Source organism: Zalophus californianus, chromosome 6, assembly GCF_009762305.2.
Source record: "Zalophus californianus isolate mZalCal1 chromosome 6, mZalCal1.pri.v2, whole genome shotgun sequence".
NCBI classification, from domain to species: Eukaryota; Metazoa; Chordata; class Mammalia; order Carnivora; family Otariidae; genus Zalophus; species Zalophus californianus.
The window spans coordinates 107161560-107177399 of record NC_045600.1 but is presented as its reverse complement, the minus strand read 5'-3'; the positions used below and the strand labels follow the sequence as shown (position 1 = coordinate 107177399).

The window sequence follows — 15840 nt, the reverse complement described above, 5'->3', positions numbered from 1 at the left end:
AGTCAATACAGAGAATAAACTGGTGGTTGCCACAGGGGAGGTTTAAGAGTCTGGTATTTGGGGCGCCTGGGTGGCTCAGTTGGTTAAGCGACTGCCTTCGGCTCAGGTCATGATCCCAGGGTCCTGGGATCGAGCCCCACATTGGGCTCCCTGCTCAGCGGAAAGCCTGCTTCTCCCTCTCCCACTCCCCCTGCTTGTGTTCCCTCTCTCTCTGTCTCTCTCTCTCTCTCAATTAAATAAATAAAATCTTTAAAAAAAAATTTCATTTAAAAAAAGAAGAGTCTGGTATTTGTTCAGTTGTTTGGTTTTTTGATTCTACATGTAAATGAAATCATATAGTATCTGCCTTTCTCTGTCTGACTTATTTCACTTGGCATAACACCCTCGAGGCCCATCCATGCTGTCACAAATGGCAAGATCTCATTCTTGTTTAGGGATGAGTAATATCCCGCTGTGTGTGTGTGTGTGTGTGTGTGTCCATTCTTTATCCATTCATTGATGGACACTTGGGCTGCTTCCCTATCTTGGCTATTGTAAATAATGCTGCAATAAACATAGGGATGCATGTATCTTTTTGAATGAGTGTTGTCATTTTCGTTAGGTAAATACCCAATAGTGGAATTACTAGATCATATGGTATTTCTATTTGTAATTTTTTGAGGAACCTCCATACAGCTTGGTTGTACCAACTACAACCACAGTGGTTGTACCAATTTACATTCTCACAAAACATTGCATGAGGGCTCTCTTTCTTCCACATTCCCGCTAACACTTTTTTCTTCCCTTTGTGATTCTAGCCATTCCGATAGATGTGAGGTGATATCTTATTGTGGCTTTGATTTGCATTTCCCTGATGATGAGTGATGTTGATCATTTTTGTGTGTGTCTGTTGGTCAGCTGTATGTCTTCTTTGGTAAAATGTCTAACCAGGCGCTCTGCCCATTTTTTAATATTTTTATGGAATGCCCATTTTTTTAGTGTTTAATTGTATAAGTTCTTTATACATCTTGGATATTAACCCCTTACCATTTGCAAATATCTTTTCCCATTCAGTAGGTTGCCTTGGTGTTTTGTTGATGGTTTCTTTGGCTGTGCAAAAGCTTTTTATTCTGGTATAATCCAAATAGCTTATTTTTGCTTCCGTTTCCCTTGCCTGAGGAGACATATCTAGGAAAATGTTGCTAAGGCTGATGTCAAAGAGATTACTGCCTGGTTTCTTCTAGGAGTTATATGGTTTCAGGTCTCACATTTAGGTCACTAATCCATTTTGAGTTTATTTTTGTGTATGGTGTGAGAAAATGGTCCAGTTTCATTCGTGCGCATGTAGCTGTCCAAAGAATTCTTAATTATGACTTTTAATTATAATTGAGCAACTCCTAATGGTTTGTCATGTAAGTTTTTGGTGTGAAATGGAATTCCAAAAATAGTTATCTACTTTGGAGAAAGAGAGCTGAAAGAAGCAACTGGGGTTTACCTAGCTGAACAGGTTGGCAGTGGGCAATTAAAGGTGGTGATATCCCAGCTGGATTTCACTGCTACTTAATAATACAAGCTCTTAAGTTGGCCTAGCAGGCTTGCAGGGACAGCTGCCAAAACAGCACTGTCTGTCAGTGAGTTTACAATGCAAAATTAGGGCTATCGTGTGTGTCAGCGGTTATGCATTTTTAAGCAGATGTCACTGATATTAGAAATAAAACAACAATAGGGATCTAGGCCCTGCAGGTAAAGCCAGGGTAGGAAACAGCCCGTGCCCCTTTTAAATGGAGCTCACCCATGCTCAGAGTATTTAAAATAACTCTGGGGTTGTATTCAGCACAGAAGATTTCTTATCGTTGTGATCGTTTGCCAGGATTCAAAATTCTTTCAGGAAAATAAATTTCTGGGCCATAGTTTTATTTTTTTCTGAAATAATAACAGCAGCTATACATTCTAAATAGTCCTAATTTCAGATATTTTGTTTCATTGTCCCCACAAACCAGAGAGCTCTAATCTTCCACTTGTGGACCAACAGTGACCCTCCTGAGATTCTGGAGGAAAAAAAAATTTCACGGATGCAGAGACTTAATAGGAAGGGTGGTGAGACATTTAAGCTCCCTTTCTCATGGCGTAAGAGAACGTGAGCTCTGAGAGTAGGGACCTGGCATCATTTGTCCCCATGTGCCTCTGACAGTGCTTGGCACATAGTAAATACTCCACAGATGGTGGCCGAACAGACTCAGTGTTGGAAGGGCAGTATAGAAGGTAGGAGCGGGCTGCTTGGGGAAGGTCGTGGAGCCAGGACTGACTGGGACATGGGGGTGGGCCCTCTGGTCTCGTATCTTCATTCAACAAACATTTATCGAGAGTCCCCTGGGGATATACAGCAGTGAACAGACTGACACGGCTCCCGCCCTCATTCAATTTATATTCTACTGGGAAAACAGACATTTAAAAAAAATCTAGTTACAGATTGTCAAGTGTGATAGAGGAAAAATACGGATAACACCGTTATAATAAAGGTACAGTATGATGGCTGCATAAATCAGTGAATATACAAAAAGCCACTGAATGTCCCCTTAGAAAGGGTGAATTTTATGGTATATTAATTATACCTCAACAAAGCTATTATCTAAAAAGGGCTACCACAGTGGTTATCCCTGTATTTCTGGGTACAAAATCCTGCCTTTGACACTTACTAGCTGTGTCCTCTCGGGCAATTTCTTTAACATTTCTGAATCTTGGCTTCTTCATCAGTGAAATGAAGACAACAAGAGCACGTCACTCTAGGATCATTCTGAAGGTGAATCAAGTTAGTGTTCCTCAAGCCCTGACAGGAGGTGAGCTGTTCCCACTTTTGAGGAATCGGGAACAGGAATCCAATTGCAAGAGCACCCAACAGGCAAAATCAGTAACCCATGAACTCTAGCCCTTGCCACCTGGAAACCTTCCTTGTAGGGCTCTGTTCAAAAATTCTAGCTGTGCATGTGGTAGCATTGCAGTCATTGGTTTATCTGTGAGGTGTGATTATTGCTAATTTAAAAATGTGAAGGCACTGTGGTTTGGTATATTTTGCTTTCTGAAGAAAGCTCTTGTGTGGTAGAAACTGACCGTGCCATGAACATATCTGAAACAACAGTGGCATGTTCCCTCATTTAGAACACAAACTAAATTTCCTGCCTTTACTCTAAAAAAGTTTTTTTCTAACAGCTTTATTGAGACATAATTCATATACCTTAAATTTACCCTTTTAAAGCGTACAGTTCAAAGGTATTCAGATCCACAGAATTGTGCAACCATTGCCACTATCGAATTCCAGAACATTTCACCATCCCGAAAAGACACCTGATATGCATCAGATGTCCCTTCCCAGTCTCCCCTCCCCCCAGCCTCCCCAACCACTCATCCCCTTTCTGTCTTTATGGATGTCTCTCTTCCTACCTTTATTCTCGGAAAGGCATGTGGAAATGTACTGTGTTGTCTTTGGGTTTGCCAAAGTCTACCCTCAGATTCTAGAGGGAAAATAAATGATTTCTGATCAATTACAGCTGGAAGCAACCTAAGTTTAAAAAAAGAAAGAAAAAATTTTAAATTGAATTTATCTTCACAAATTGTAATTTTAAAACAATGCTTCCTAGTTCAGTTAGATTTTACAGACACTATTCCATTGGTAATTACAATAAACCAACTTCAGCATTTTTACCACTATTAATCCGCCCTTGTTTTATTAAGCATAAGATCTTCTGAGTCTGATAATGACCACTATAGCATGAATAAAAAGCTTTATCTTTGGCTGAGGTTATATGACCCACAACTGATAGAATTACTACACTGTAAACATTTCTCAGTAGAGAAAAATACAGCATACTTTATTTTGTAAAGCCAAATCACAGAATAGCCAATGTTAAATAAATTCAAAATGCTGGTCTCTAAGCAGTTAGCACTTATGTTCTTTAAACTTCTACTTTACAGAGCTGCAAAGACTAAGGATCAAAGGCTGGTTAAAGGTCTTCCATATAAAGCAGTGGGCAGCTCCATGGGAGAGCAGCATAAAAACAAAATAAAATTGTAAGAACTGTGTGTGTGTAATGTATGTCTTAAAACTTTTCACTGGAAAGCAGATCCCCGTTCTTTAAAACGGTCAACATAATTAAGATCAGTTAAACAACCACAATGACTCAATCTCTTGACTCTACTGTGATGCCCACATCTGTGAAATTATCGTTAAAAAGCAGTTTGTGGGCTCCTGGTTTCGTTTCAACATGTAAAGACCTTGGAAGGTATTGTGAGGATGAGGGCAATAAGAAAAAGCTGAGCAAATGGAAAAGCAATTCTTCTTAGATCTATCAGAGAATTGAAGTCACAGGAAAACTACTGCCCTGAAAACTGGAGAGACACAGAGACAGAGAGACAGACCTGGATAAAGCTTCAGAGAGGGAGTCTACTGTTGGAGCTGGTATTGGCAAGAACAGTTAAACTCCACTTAACAAATTGCCAGAGGCTCAGTGTGCCTTAGCTTGAGTGTTTAAATTCTGAGGGGCCAAGGCTTGGTGGGGGGGTGGGGGGGTAGGAGGGGGCACACTTTCCTGAGTTTTACCTCTAGAAGCCCCACCATGTTCTCGTTGTGAGGACTGAAGAAAATCCCTTGCTGCCTCTAGCAGTGGGCGGGAAAAGGAACCATTTCAAACTAGTCCCAGAGAGTTCTTCGTTCTGTTCTCTGTATTAAAGGCCAGCTCTCAAGGAAAATTATCTGACCTGAGGAAGGGCAATTAGCTAACTCCAGCCCCCTCCAGGCTTCCTGTCTCACCTAAGAGGGGGAATAACCAAGAAAAACTTGTGAAGGTAACAGTCTGGGGGTACAGACCCATGGGAAGATGGGGGGCCCTGATCAAGGAGTATTGAATGCTTCCCCCCAGCACAGTACATCTACAGTCATCAGTATAACAGAGGATCACAGATGAGAGGACTTCAAGGCTCAGACCTACTTAGGAAGAAGTTTCTAGGGAAACCCAAAGACGCCAGGGGACACAAAGGCAAAGACAGCTGAGGCAATTGAAGCCTCAGACACCTACAGTAAACACAACCCAACTCCTAGCCAGATAAAGGCCTACTTACCTCCTACTAAAGGCCTACTTACCTCATTTCCTATTACCCAATACATCATGTCCAGCTTTCAAAAAAAAAAATGACAAGGAATGCTAAAAGGCAAGAAAAAAGTCTGAAGAGACAAAGCAAGCATCGGAATCAGATACGACAGGAGGTTTTGGAATTAGCAGACCAGGAATTTAAAATCACTGTGATTAATTAAGCTAAGGACTCTAGTGGAAAAAAGTAGCCCCATCATGCAAGAACAGATATGTAATGTAAGTAGAGACATTGAAACTCAAAGAATATAAAGGAAATGCTAGAAATCAAAAACACCATAAGAAATGAAGAATGCTTTTGATGGACTTATTAATCAACCGGACACAGCCAAGGAAAGAATCCATGAGCTTGAAGAAACATCAATAGAAACTCCCAAACTGAAATGCAAAGAGAAAGAGGAATGAACAAAAAAGAATGTCCAGGAACTGTGGGACAATTATAAAAGGTATAACATACACATAATGAGAATATCAGAAAAAGAAAAAAGAAAGGAACAGAAGACATACTTGAGTAATGATGAGAATTTTCCAAAATTAATGACAGATATTAAACCACAGATGCAGGGAGCTCAGAGAATACCAAGCTGGGATAAATCCTTAAAAAACATACATAGGCATATCCTATTCAAACTATGAAAAACTAAAAACAAACAGGAAATCTTAAAAGAAGGCAAAGAAAAAACCCAACTTACCTATAGAAGACAGATATAAATTGTATCAGACGTCTCTTCATAAACCATACAATCAAGAAGAGAGAAGAGTGAACGATTTGAAGTACGGAAAGAAAAAACCCACCAACCTGGAATTCTGTGTCCAGTGAGACTTATGATTCAGAGGCAAAGGGGAAATAAAGACCTCTTCAGATAAACAAACGCTAAGGGAATTTGTCACCAGAGACCTCTCTTGTAAGAAATGTCACAAGAAGCTCTACAGAGAGAAGGAAAACAATATAGACCAATAACAGGATACACAAAGCAAAAAGAAAATCCAGGGGCCTCACCATTATGTCCTTCCTTGGGTCCCAGGGCCCCTAACTGGCCTGCCTTCTTTCCAAGTCTTCCTAAGTTTGTTTTGTATATAACATCCAGGCTTTACAGCTGTATTTATCAGAAGGAATAGGGGCAAGTATGTCTACACCATCTTCCTTTCACTTCTGCACATTATGTATTTAGAAGTAAGTTTGAACTGAGGGATGCCTGGGTGGCTCAGTCAGTTGGGTGTTTGCCTTCAGCTCGGGTCATGATCCTGGAGTCCTGGGATCGAATTTTGCATCCAGCTTCCTGCTCAGTGGGGAGCCTGCTTCTCCCTCTGCCTGCCGCTCCCCCTGCTTGTGCTCTCTCTCTCTTGCAAATAAATAAATAAAGTCTTAAAAAAAAAAGTAAGTTTGAACTGAGATACAATTTTGCATCCTGCTTTCTCCCCCTCAATATATACTGTGAGGATTTTTCCATGTCATTAAAATTTCTCAGACAGTATTAATTTTAAACTTCTTGAAAAGATTTTATTTATTTATTTATTAGAGAGACAGAGCAAACAAGCAGGGGAGGAGGGTAGAGGAGGAGCAGAGGGAGAGGGAAAAGCAGACTCCCCACTGAGCAGGAAGCCTGAGGCAGGGCTTGATCCCAGGACCCTGGGATCATGACCCAAACCAAAGGCAGACACTGAACAGACTGAGCCACCCAGGTACCCCTTGGACAGTATCAGTTTTAATAGCTATGCAATGCACACATAGATGTGCTATAGACTGAATCATGCTTTAATTGTTAACACTGAAGGTATTTCCATATTTATTGCTATAACATAGAACACTGAAGTGAACAAACTTATACAGAGATCCACGTGTCTCTCTTATTTCCTAGAAGTTCCTAGAAGTACAACAGCTAAATTAAAAAATGACAATTGTAAAAAGCTTCTCACACCTGTTGAAAATTGCCTTTAAGGACTTTGGGCCAACTTATTCCTTCAGTGGTAGAATCAAAGTATTCCCATCCTACTGCCACCTCATCAGCCCTGAGTATGAGGATGGTTTAAATGATCTGTTGTGCTAATTTGTAAAGAAAATATAATAATATATTGTTTACTCTGCATTCTCTGGCTTCCCCGTGAGGTTAAACATTTTTCACATATTTACTGCTGATCTGCATTTCTATCTCTGTGAGTAGTCTATTGATGTCCTTCTATGTCAAGTTGTTTTTGGGTTTTTGTTTTTTTTGTATTGGCAGGAGCTCTTTTTTAAAAGACTATTAGCAATTTTTGTGTCCTATCTGTTGCAGATGTTTTCCCAGTTTGTTTTTCATTTTATGCTGCTTTCCTAAAAAATCTATTGTTTAAAAAAATTTCAAACCCACAGAGAAATGGAAAGAACAGTTAGCCTCCACAAACCCTTCACACAGACCACCAGGCATTACCATCTTGTTCCCTGTGCTTCACCTCTCCCTGTGACTAGGATGTAGTCACAGTCTACACAAGTGGGATTCATGTACCGCCGGGTAACAGCCCACAATGGTTGGGCTCCGGGATGCTTCATCAACTGAGGAAAATGTACCTTCTGATGGACGCTCACCATGCAATACTTCTTCTTTCCCTCTCACTGATGCTCAGTTATCTATTTGCTTTGTTCTTGCTCCCCCTTCTCAAACACTGGCACAACAGAATATAAAATGAAGATTTCCATGCAGTTCTGATCGTGTGGGTACAGATGGTAGTCACCCTCCCAGTGTCAATAACAAAGCATGGTCGTTAAGAGCAGTGTGAGCACATATTATGAGCAATAAAATCCGTGAAAGCCAATCATGTGAGAGGAAGAACGACATTTTGACATAGAAGAATCACTGCCAAAGTGGGATAGCAATGGAACATATTTTGAAAACAATACAAAAGCTCTTTGAGCTCTTCGGAGAAAATAGACCACTCTTGATAATGTCCTCATTGTTGTTTTCTGCATGACGGCGGGGAAAATCTTGCATTTGCTGGCAACAATTGTTATCACTTTGTGTCCCTCCTAGTTTTTGTGTCTACTGGACAAAATGACCAGATTTTCCCTTCTTGCTGAAAAGAAAACCATCTTTTGTGGAAATTAAGCTTCTTGGTTTTCAGGCGGCCATGGTGCGGAAGAGCGCTCGATCGCGCACAGGTGACCGGACTTGAGTCTGGGCCTCACCACCAACGACTAGTGCGACCCGGGCCTGCTGTGACCCTCAGTATGCACATCGTTAAAAGGAAAGGTTAAATATCTGCCTCATAGGGTAAAATAAAGTCCTTTGCAAACTGTCAAGTGTTATGAAGCTGTTGGTGACAATGATGAAATTCACAATAATGATGAAAAGATGATGATTGTATCTGGCCTGTTCTAAATCATTTTTTAAGGTATATCCAGGGACAGTATTGGAATTCATTTGGAATGAACTCTCCTGATTTCCTGGATTGCCATAGATGGAATGAAGCCCCATATCTCTGAACAATGTTGATTCTCAGTCACCTGTAGCAACTGTGCTTGCTGTCAAGGGAGCAACGGGGATCCACGGTCCTTATTATATAGCACCCCTCTCAGAAAGAGCTGCTTCTCTGGACTCCTGGCCTCTGACACTCCAGCACATTCACGGTAGAAGCAGACAGTGGCAGTGGCCTGACTGCCAGGTCCCACTTGTGGCTCATTCCTAGTGCAAGAGGCTTACTCCAACCCTTCATAGCAATGGGGGAGCTGAATTTCCAGGACCAGGCTCTTGATCATACAGAGGCAGACCCTCTGTGTGGCCAAAAGAATACGGATTCCAGGGACTTATGCTTGTCACGGGGATTCTAAGCACAAATTATCTGCATTAGGAATAACCAAGACTCTTTGTTAAAATGCCAAATCCAGGACCATCGGGGGGCTGGCGAAGGAGGATTGCAAACCAAGGTTTAAGAACCGTTGTTCTAGACCCGTGGTCTCTCAAACAGGATGCCCACATCTCAGGCGATCCCTAAGAGAATGCCATTGGTTGTGTGAGGAGAGTATAGGAACTTCTATTTACACCAAATAAGAAATATGTAAAAGAAGAAATAAAAATAAGTAGTTACTTTTTGCTACTATTTAATGTTCAGCTTGTCCCTGGACCCCTCCTATGGTCATGTCCCCTGCGGTTCTGGAGGCCTCCTGGGAGTGGAGACTCCAAACCACAAGGGCACGAACAGTGAGGTTTGTGTGATTATTTTTTGACAGCATTAGAATGTTCTGGAGTTTACTCATAGAGTGAGTTTATGGATTCTATTCATTCATTTTCACTCAAGCCTGAGAAAATGGACAGGTGTCTTAAAAAGATTCCTGCAAAGAAACAGACTGTATTTTGAAGCCAGTGAAACTGGGCATCAGTGAAAAATAAAATGCCAGAACGGACACTTACTCATAGCATGAGCTTTTCCTCAGCCATGCTAGAGAGCAAAAATGATGATAAACCAATCAAACTCATGAAGAGTCCACCAAATCTCCACCCCGTACCACCAACTTAAAAATTATCCAGAAGACTAACTGAACTGTGGATTCCCATTCAACCAGCATCCATGCTGAATCTCCATGAAGTGTAGAGTGTGTTTCAGGTTATTAGCTACAGCCAGTATAAAGCCATCATGATTACCAAGATAAAGCAACCAGAACATTATAATTAATAACCTTTTTTAGCAAAAGAAAGTTTTGTGCTGTTAATAAAGTAAAATATTTTAAACTTTAATCTTCTTTGTCTCATTATTTAAGTGTTTTGTTTTGTTTTTTTTTTGGTCGGTGTATTTTATAACGTATTCACTCCCTAGGATAAGTATACAATGTATAAATAAACACATGTTATGGATGCATGCCCCAATTTTTAAACTAACAGCCATGTGGGATAAAAGGCCAGGTCTGGCTTATTCCAACTCAAGACTTTGATAAGCTAAGTCTCCTCCTCTGGCCTCCTGAGCAGTGTTGAGATAAGCAACCTGTCCCCTAGTGAGTCCTGCCATCAGTAATGAAAACCACCTTCTCACTTGGGTATTAGAAGGACTTTTGTCATGGAACCTCAGAAGAAAAATGCAATGAATTGGCCAGTCACACTGCCCCCAGGCATAAGAACCTGCAGGAATTCTGGGTTCTGCAAACAGCTTTGCATAGAAAACTCCCAACAGAACGTAGACTCTGAGGCCAAGTCTATTCATGATAGTCTCTTGGGAACCCCTGCAAGTGCAGAGTCCGGTGTGACTATCAACCCGGGAACACACTGGTCACAGACAACAGTCCCTGATCTCCTGGCTCTCCTGTTTTCCATTTCCATCTCCTGCTGCTGCTTAGCTTCCTCCCTGAGCTACTCCCTGTGACTCCCAGGACCTGCCTGCTTGCTTTAAAGTCGCTTAGCCAGGTAAGCTTACTAGGCAGGACCGGTTTGGACTTTTCTCCAGTTTTCGACCTGGCTCCTATCATTTCATTTTCAAGTTGCATGTGCTACTTTAGCAGCATACATTCACAGCCATGATGGAGATGCTCCCCCAGGCTTGCAAGGCTCTACAAATTTGCCAGGTTCCTACCTTCCTGCCGGGAGGCCAGTGATCATAATATTGTCTTGAATAGGAGAGAAAGGATCCAAGAACTACTTCTGGTAGCCAGCTCCATGCCCCAGTGAATAGTGAAGTCTTCCTTTACTCTTCCAGAGCCTAATAAGGGGCAAGGACACTCCTTGGCAAGGGAGAAGAACTGTAGAAGAAAGGTCTTTGCCTGAACCTTTCTGCTTGGTTCTCTGTGGCTGTAATTGCTACATAGTTTGTTCTTTTCAGCTATCATAACTTAAAATATTTCCTTTAGGAGTTGAATTTTGGATACCTTTTACTAAAAAAAATAGTAACACCAAAACTAGGACCCTGAAGTAATTGTCATGGTGTCAAGTATTAGAAGGCAAGAAGAGTAACCTGGAATAAACTTCATTAAAGTTCAAATGCTGCCACTAACTTCTTATACCAAAACATGGATATGAACAAAGCCAAGAATATTTTATCTTTATGGTCATCTGACCTGAGTGGGAAAAGTTATTATTTTTTATTGTACTTATTTTGGACCCCAAAATGGCTCTTTTACTTACCACTTGGAAGCATGAGGAGAATATAAATTATTGTCATCAATAGGCGTCGTTAACACATGATGGTTTACAACATTTAAGTACTTCTCGATGTGAATCTGTTACAGAAAAGCTAAAGTTTAGGCCATTACAGCGGACTTAAGATACTCAGCTAATTTACTTTATTTCATTAGGATAACGCTTTGAATTGTGTAATTAAGCCAAAAGACACAACATGCTATGCGTTTATTGCATGCCTAAAGTATCATTGGGCATCTCGAGGCTAAATGACTTTAACTATCCCAAAAAGCATAATAAACAATTGAGACTCAGAGCTTAAATGACCTGTAGCACTCTTCACAAATTAAGCCATGCACAATAGTCAGTAAATCGCTTAGCCAGGTAAGCTTACTAGGCAGGACGGATATGGAGTAATGTCTTTCCTTTATAGGGATTTCAAGCATCCAGGGCAAGGATGTGGCCCTTAGGTAACAGATTATTTAAAATGGCCAACCCAAAGACTCCAGCTGGGTGCAGCCCTCTCACTGTCGGGTAATCTAGGACAATGGTGTGCCAGTTTGACAAGGCAACAAAACACGCCACATCTCTCACAGCCTGAGGAGCTGGGCTGTGAAGCTGACAACGTGGGAGAGTGAAAGTCTGAGGCCAGAGCAGGGACGGTGACAGTTCAAGCTCTCGAAGATGGAGATGGTCCTTATTTGGACCCATGTGCTAATAGATCCTTGTATTTGAGAGAGAAAGAGAGAGCAGTGGGGAGGGGTAGAGAGAGAGGGAGAGAGAGAATCTCAAGCCGACTCCCCGCTGAGCACGGAGCCTGACATGAGGCTTGATCCCATGACCCTGAGATCATGACCTGAGCTGAAATCAAGAGTCAGACACTTAACCAACTGAGGCACCCAGGCGCCCCTAGATCCTTGTTTTATAAATAAATATTATCCTGGTCTAAATATTATCTGCCCTTCAACCCATCTATAATGATGAAGTCCCTGTGTACTTTATTTCTCTCTTCCAAAATTGCTACATCTCTTTAGCTCTACCTACTGGATCACAATATCACAAAAGTGACTAATCTAAAAATACTTAAGCTATTTAGGGAAAAATAAACTCTTATTCTTCAGCACCCCAGTGAATCTGATAGAAACTCTCTGCGGTGTATTGCTTTGAATCCTTTTTTTGTCAGGCATATTGTTGGACAAATGGTTATTTAAAAAATTCTTAATTCTTTTTATCAAACCACACATTAGGGGTTGTCACTGCATAATCTTACATTCCCAACACCTTAAATTCTTTGTGGAATGTGACAGGATGCCAACCAATCAGTTAATAACCATGATTTTAATAAAAGGAACAGAATGAGAAAGCTGCTGACCAACCCAAGTCCATCTTTGTTACAGAATTAGACAGGGTCCAGTGAGAACCACAGTCCTTTTCTTCTAGAGGAATCTGTCTCCTTCCAGCACTTTATTTAATATCTAAAGCTCTACTTACTTTTAACCCCATTTCCGTCCTTTTGATTGCAGTTTCAAGATTCTGAATGTTTAGAGCCTCTCCTTTTTCCTCAAGTGAGAAATTTGTTAATTTCTCCTTTAACTGATAAAGGTCTTCATGGACCTGTAGGTATAAAAAATATAAAATATTGAAAGAATACATACAGAGTTCACCTGAAACATTTATTTTAAAGATCTGCAATTTGCTTGAATTGCTAGAGACAATCAAATAGATTTTATGATATTCACTGAAAAGGACTGTCTTCATGGTTCTAAGATATTCTTTATTAGAATGTTGCATTATTGTCTTTCAGATTTTAAAAAACTAAGCTTTCATACAATTTTGTATTTTTCCTTCCCCTCATTAGAAACAAGTCCAAAATAAAACTGCAACTCAGATCGCTTCTGCTTCTCAGCTGATATGAAGTTTGCTCCAAACTCAGATTTCTACTCACTGGTTAAGAGGTAAGAAAACAGAAAAGTTCTAGCAATGAGAGGTTTTAGTGAAAGCAGAGCCTTTCGGGGTGCCTCGGTGGCTCTCTCAGTTAAGTGTCCAAATCGTGGTTTCAGCTCGGGTCGTGATTTCAGGGTCGTGAGATCGAGCCCCATGTCGGACTCCATGCTTAGGATGGAGTTTGCTGAAATTTCTCTCTCTTCCCCTCTCTCTGTCCTGCCCTGTTCTCTCTCTCTCTCTCTCTCTCTCTCTCAGCAAGCAAGCAAGCAAGCAGAGCCTTTCAAAAGGGAATTGTAAATAGGTTGACAGAGCCCCTTGGTTTTCCATTCTGGCTGGATCTTCCCCACGTACTGCTCTGAAGAAGCAGTTCTAATAGGTGTGTGGCCTTGATTCTGTTTCACATAGTCAGAAATGAAAATGATCAGTGAAGAAATAGCAACATACGTTATCACTTCAACATTTTCCTTCAATCTGTATTTTCCCTGGGAATGATGAACACCTCTCCAATGTCTACCACCCTCAATAAATTGGGTGCTATGAGATTAGACACCACAAGATTCTTTGCATTCATATCAGAAACCAAACTTCAATAGATAAATACAGATGGCACCAATTATTGTATGGGTTGCTGCCACAAGGAAAACATTTTGTTATGCAAATTTATGAACCCAACACCTGTTTCAGCAATAGTCACACCAATAACAATCTGCAGACTGGGTTGCTAAAGGCATTTTGAAATGGTTACCTTTTCTCTGTTAGTATAACTGGACATACACATTGATCCAGCTGTGTTATCGATTACTTTGGAAAATTCCCATGGAGTCAAGTATTCAAAAGATCAGATTTGCATCTTTTCACTGATGGGCATCACAGTCTGGTAAACACATCTGGTCATTTGTACTCTGCACAAATTGTCATGGAAAGCCTTTGGGGCTCACAGATTGAAATCGGAACACACCTACTGTTTGCGTGTAGGCCCTAAGGATGAAGATGTACTTCTTTCGATTATTTTGTCCAAGTTACTGCTGCAAGCTGATTTACCATCTATTGTCTAAAGGCATTTGCAAAGTACAGAGAGTCAGTTCAAGGACAAGCGCCACTTTCCAGACCCACATTTCCTGGTTCTTCCTTAGAAGGCATTACATTTCCTTCTTGTAGCTCTAGTATTTGTAGTATTTGTAACTTCACGTATCATTCTGTAATTATGCCTGTCAACAGCTGGGGGGGAGTGAAACTGTCCTGGGTTATTTATCATGGAACCAAAGGGCTGCTTTCTTTTTCTGCCCTATGTGGGCAATTACACTTCTACTCAGAGTCATGAGATAATATGTAATCGGTCTAGCACATAGTAAGGGCCCAGTAAAAGGCAAATGGACATAATTCCTTGCTCTATCACTGGTCGCATGATGTCCTTGCACACCATCATGTTTTTTTCTGATTTCTTTACCACAAAAAAGAAAAAAAAAGAATTATTCTACCTCATAGAATTGTTGGGTAAAAATAAGGCAATGTGTGTGTGAAAATGAATGAATGTAGGCTTTGGAACCAGGCAGATATGAACTAGAATCCTATTTCTTCCTTTACGGAGCTTGACGCATTTACTTAGTTTTTGAGAGCCTTTGGTGCTTTCATCAAAGGGGGCTAAACAGCTACCTGTTGGAATAGTGGCAAGAATAAAATGAGTTCAAGTACGGAAAGTGTTTCGTACAGGGCCAGCCACATAGGAGGGCACTGAACAAATGTTAATTCTCTTCTTCTGAATTGTCAAGCCCAGTGAAACTCTTTCCACATAACTGGCACTTAATAAATGTTCATTGATTTGAATTGCTCTCTTAATCTTCCTCAAGAGTTTTTTATTTTCTTGCCTGATATTTTCTTCTCCCCTCTCAATAACCACCCATCTGTTTGTATACTAATTACAAGAGAGACAAGTACTGTAGGAAATGTGTCATCAGACTTGGGTAGGAGCAAAGATTAAGTTCTAAATCTCTGTTCTTTCTTCAAATAGATCCAGTCTACCATATTGAAATTTTACGTGTCCCTCATCATCTCTGTGATTATCAAATGCATTGCTTTCCATATATTTCCTAGTTGGAGGAGGATTAGTATTTTGACAGTTTGGGGACAGGGCTGCTTAATAAGAGGCCCTTGAAAGATTTAATGCAGTGAAGATTTGCTCTAGAATTTAGAAGTCTAGCCATGCAACCAGATTCCATGTTGTCAAAAGCAGTTTCATAATTGCATTTTATTCATCTCTGCTAAAGATAGAGTTTGGCTGACTCATTCTCAAAGTGTGAACTTTGCCTACTTGCCCCTTCATTTTATGCTGTATGTTCCTGGCAAACCAGATGGAGGAGTAGATAAGGAAGATAGCAATGATATCAAGCATCGATTAGTTCCAATATTTCCAAGGTTGGTGTTAACATAAAATGGTTGGATTTTGGAAATAGGATTTCCAATACCATTTAAAAAGCTAATTTCGATTGTAAGACTAGATCATCCTTGTTGCATAAACATTTGTTTAAGAGTTGGGTCAAGCAAGCATTTTAAAAGATGTATTAAAAAGATATCACATGATCATTATTAAAGTAGAAACACAAAGCTTGTAAGAGTTATTAATAAAAGAAAAGCACCAGGGCGCCTGGGTGGCTCAGTCATTTAAGCGTCTGCCTTCGGCTCAGGTCATGATCCCAGAGTCCTGG

The 15840-nt window shown here is 40.6% G+C and overlaps 1 protein-coding gene across 13 annotated transcripts in view; it reads right to left on the bottom strand.

Moving 5' to 3' along the window:
- Positions 1-15840, bottom strand: part of IQCH (IQ motif containing H) — a 218900-nt gene that overhangs the window by 189896 nt on the left and 13164 nt on the right. For 10 of the 13 annotated variants that reach the window (XM_035728097.1, XM_035728098.1, XM_035728099.1 and 7 more), the window contains 3 exons: positions 12686-12808; positions 11201-11295; positions 3418-3535 (listed from right to left, as the gene is read on the bottom strand). In XM_035728097.1, the coding sequence (XP_035583990.1) occupies positions 3418-3535; positions 11201-11295; positions 12686-12808 (336 nt within the window). Of the gene's footprint in view, positions 1-3417; positions 3536-10652; positions 10779-11200; positions 11296-12685; positions 12809-15840 lie in introns of those variants that run through there. The other 3 variants (XM_027571006.2, XM_027571008.2, XM_027571010.2) reach the window with 3 other exon arrangements.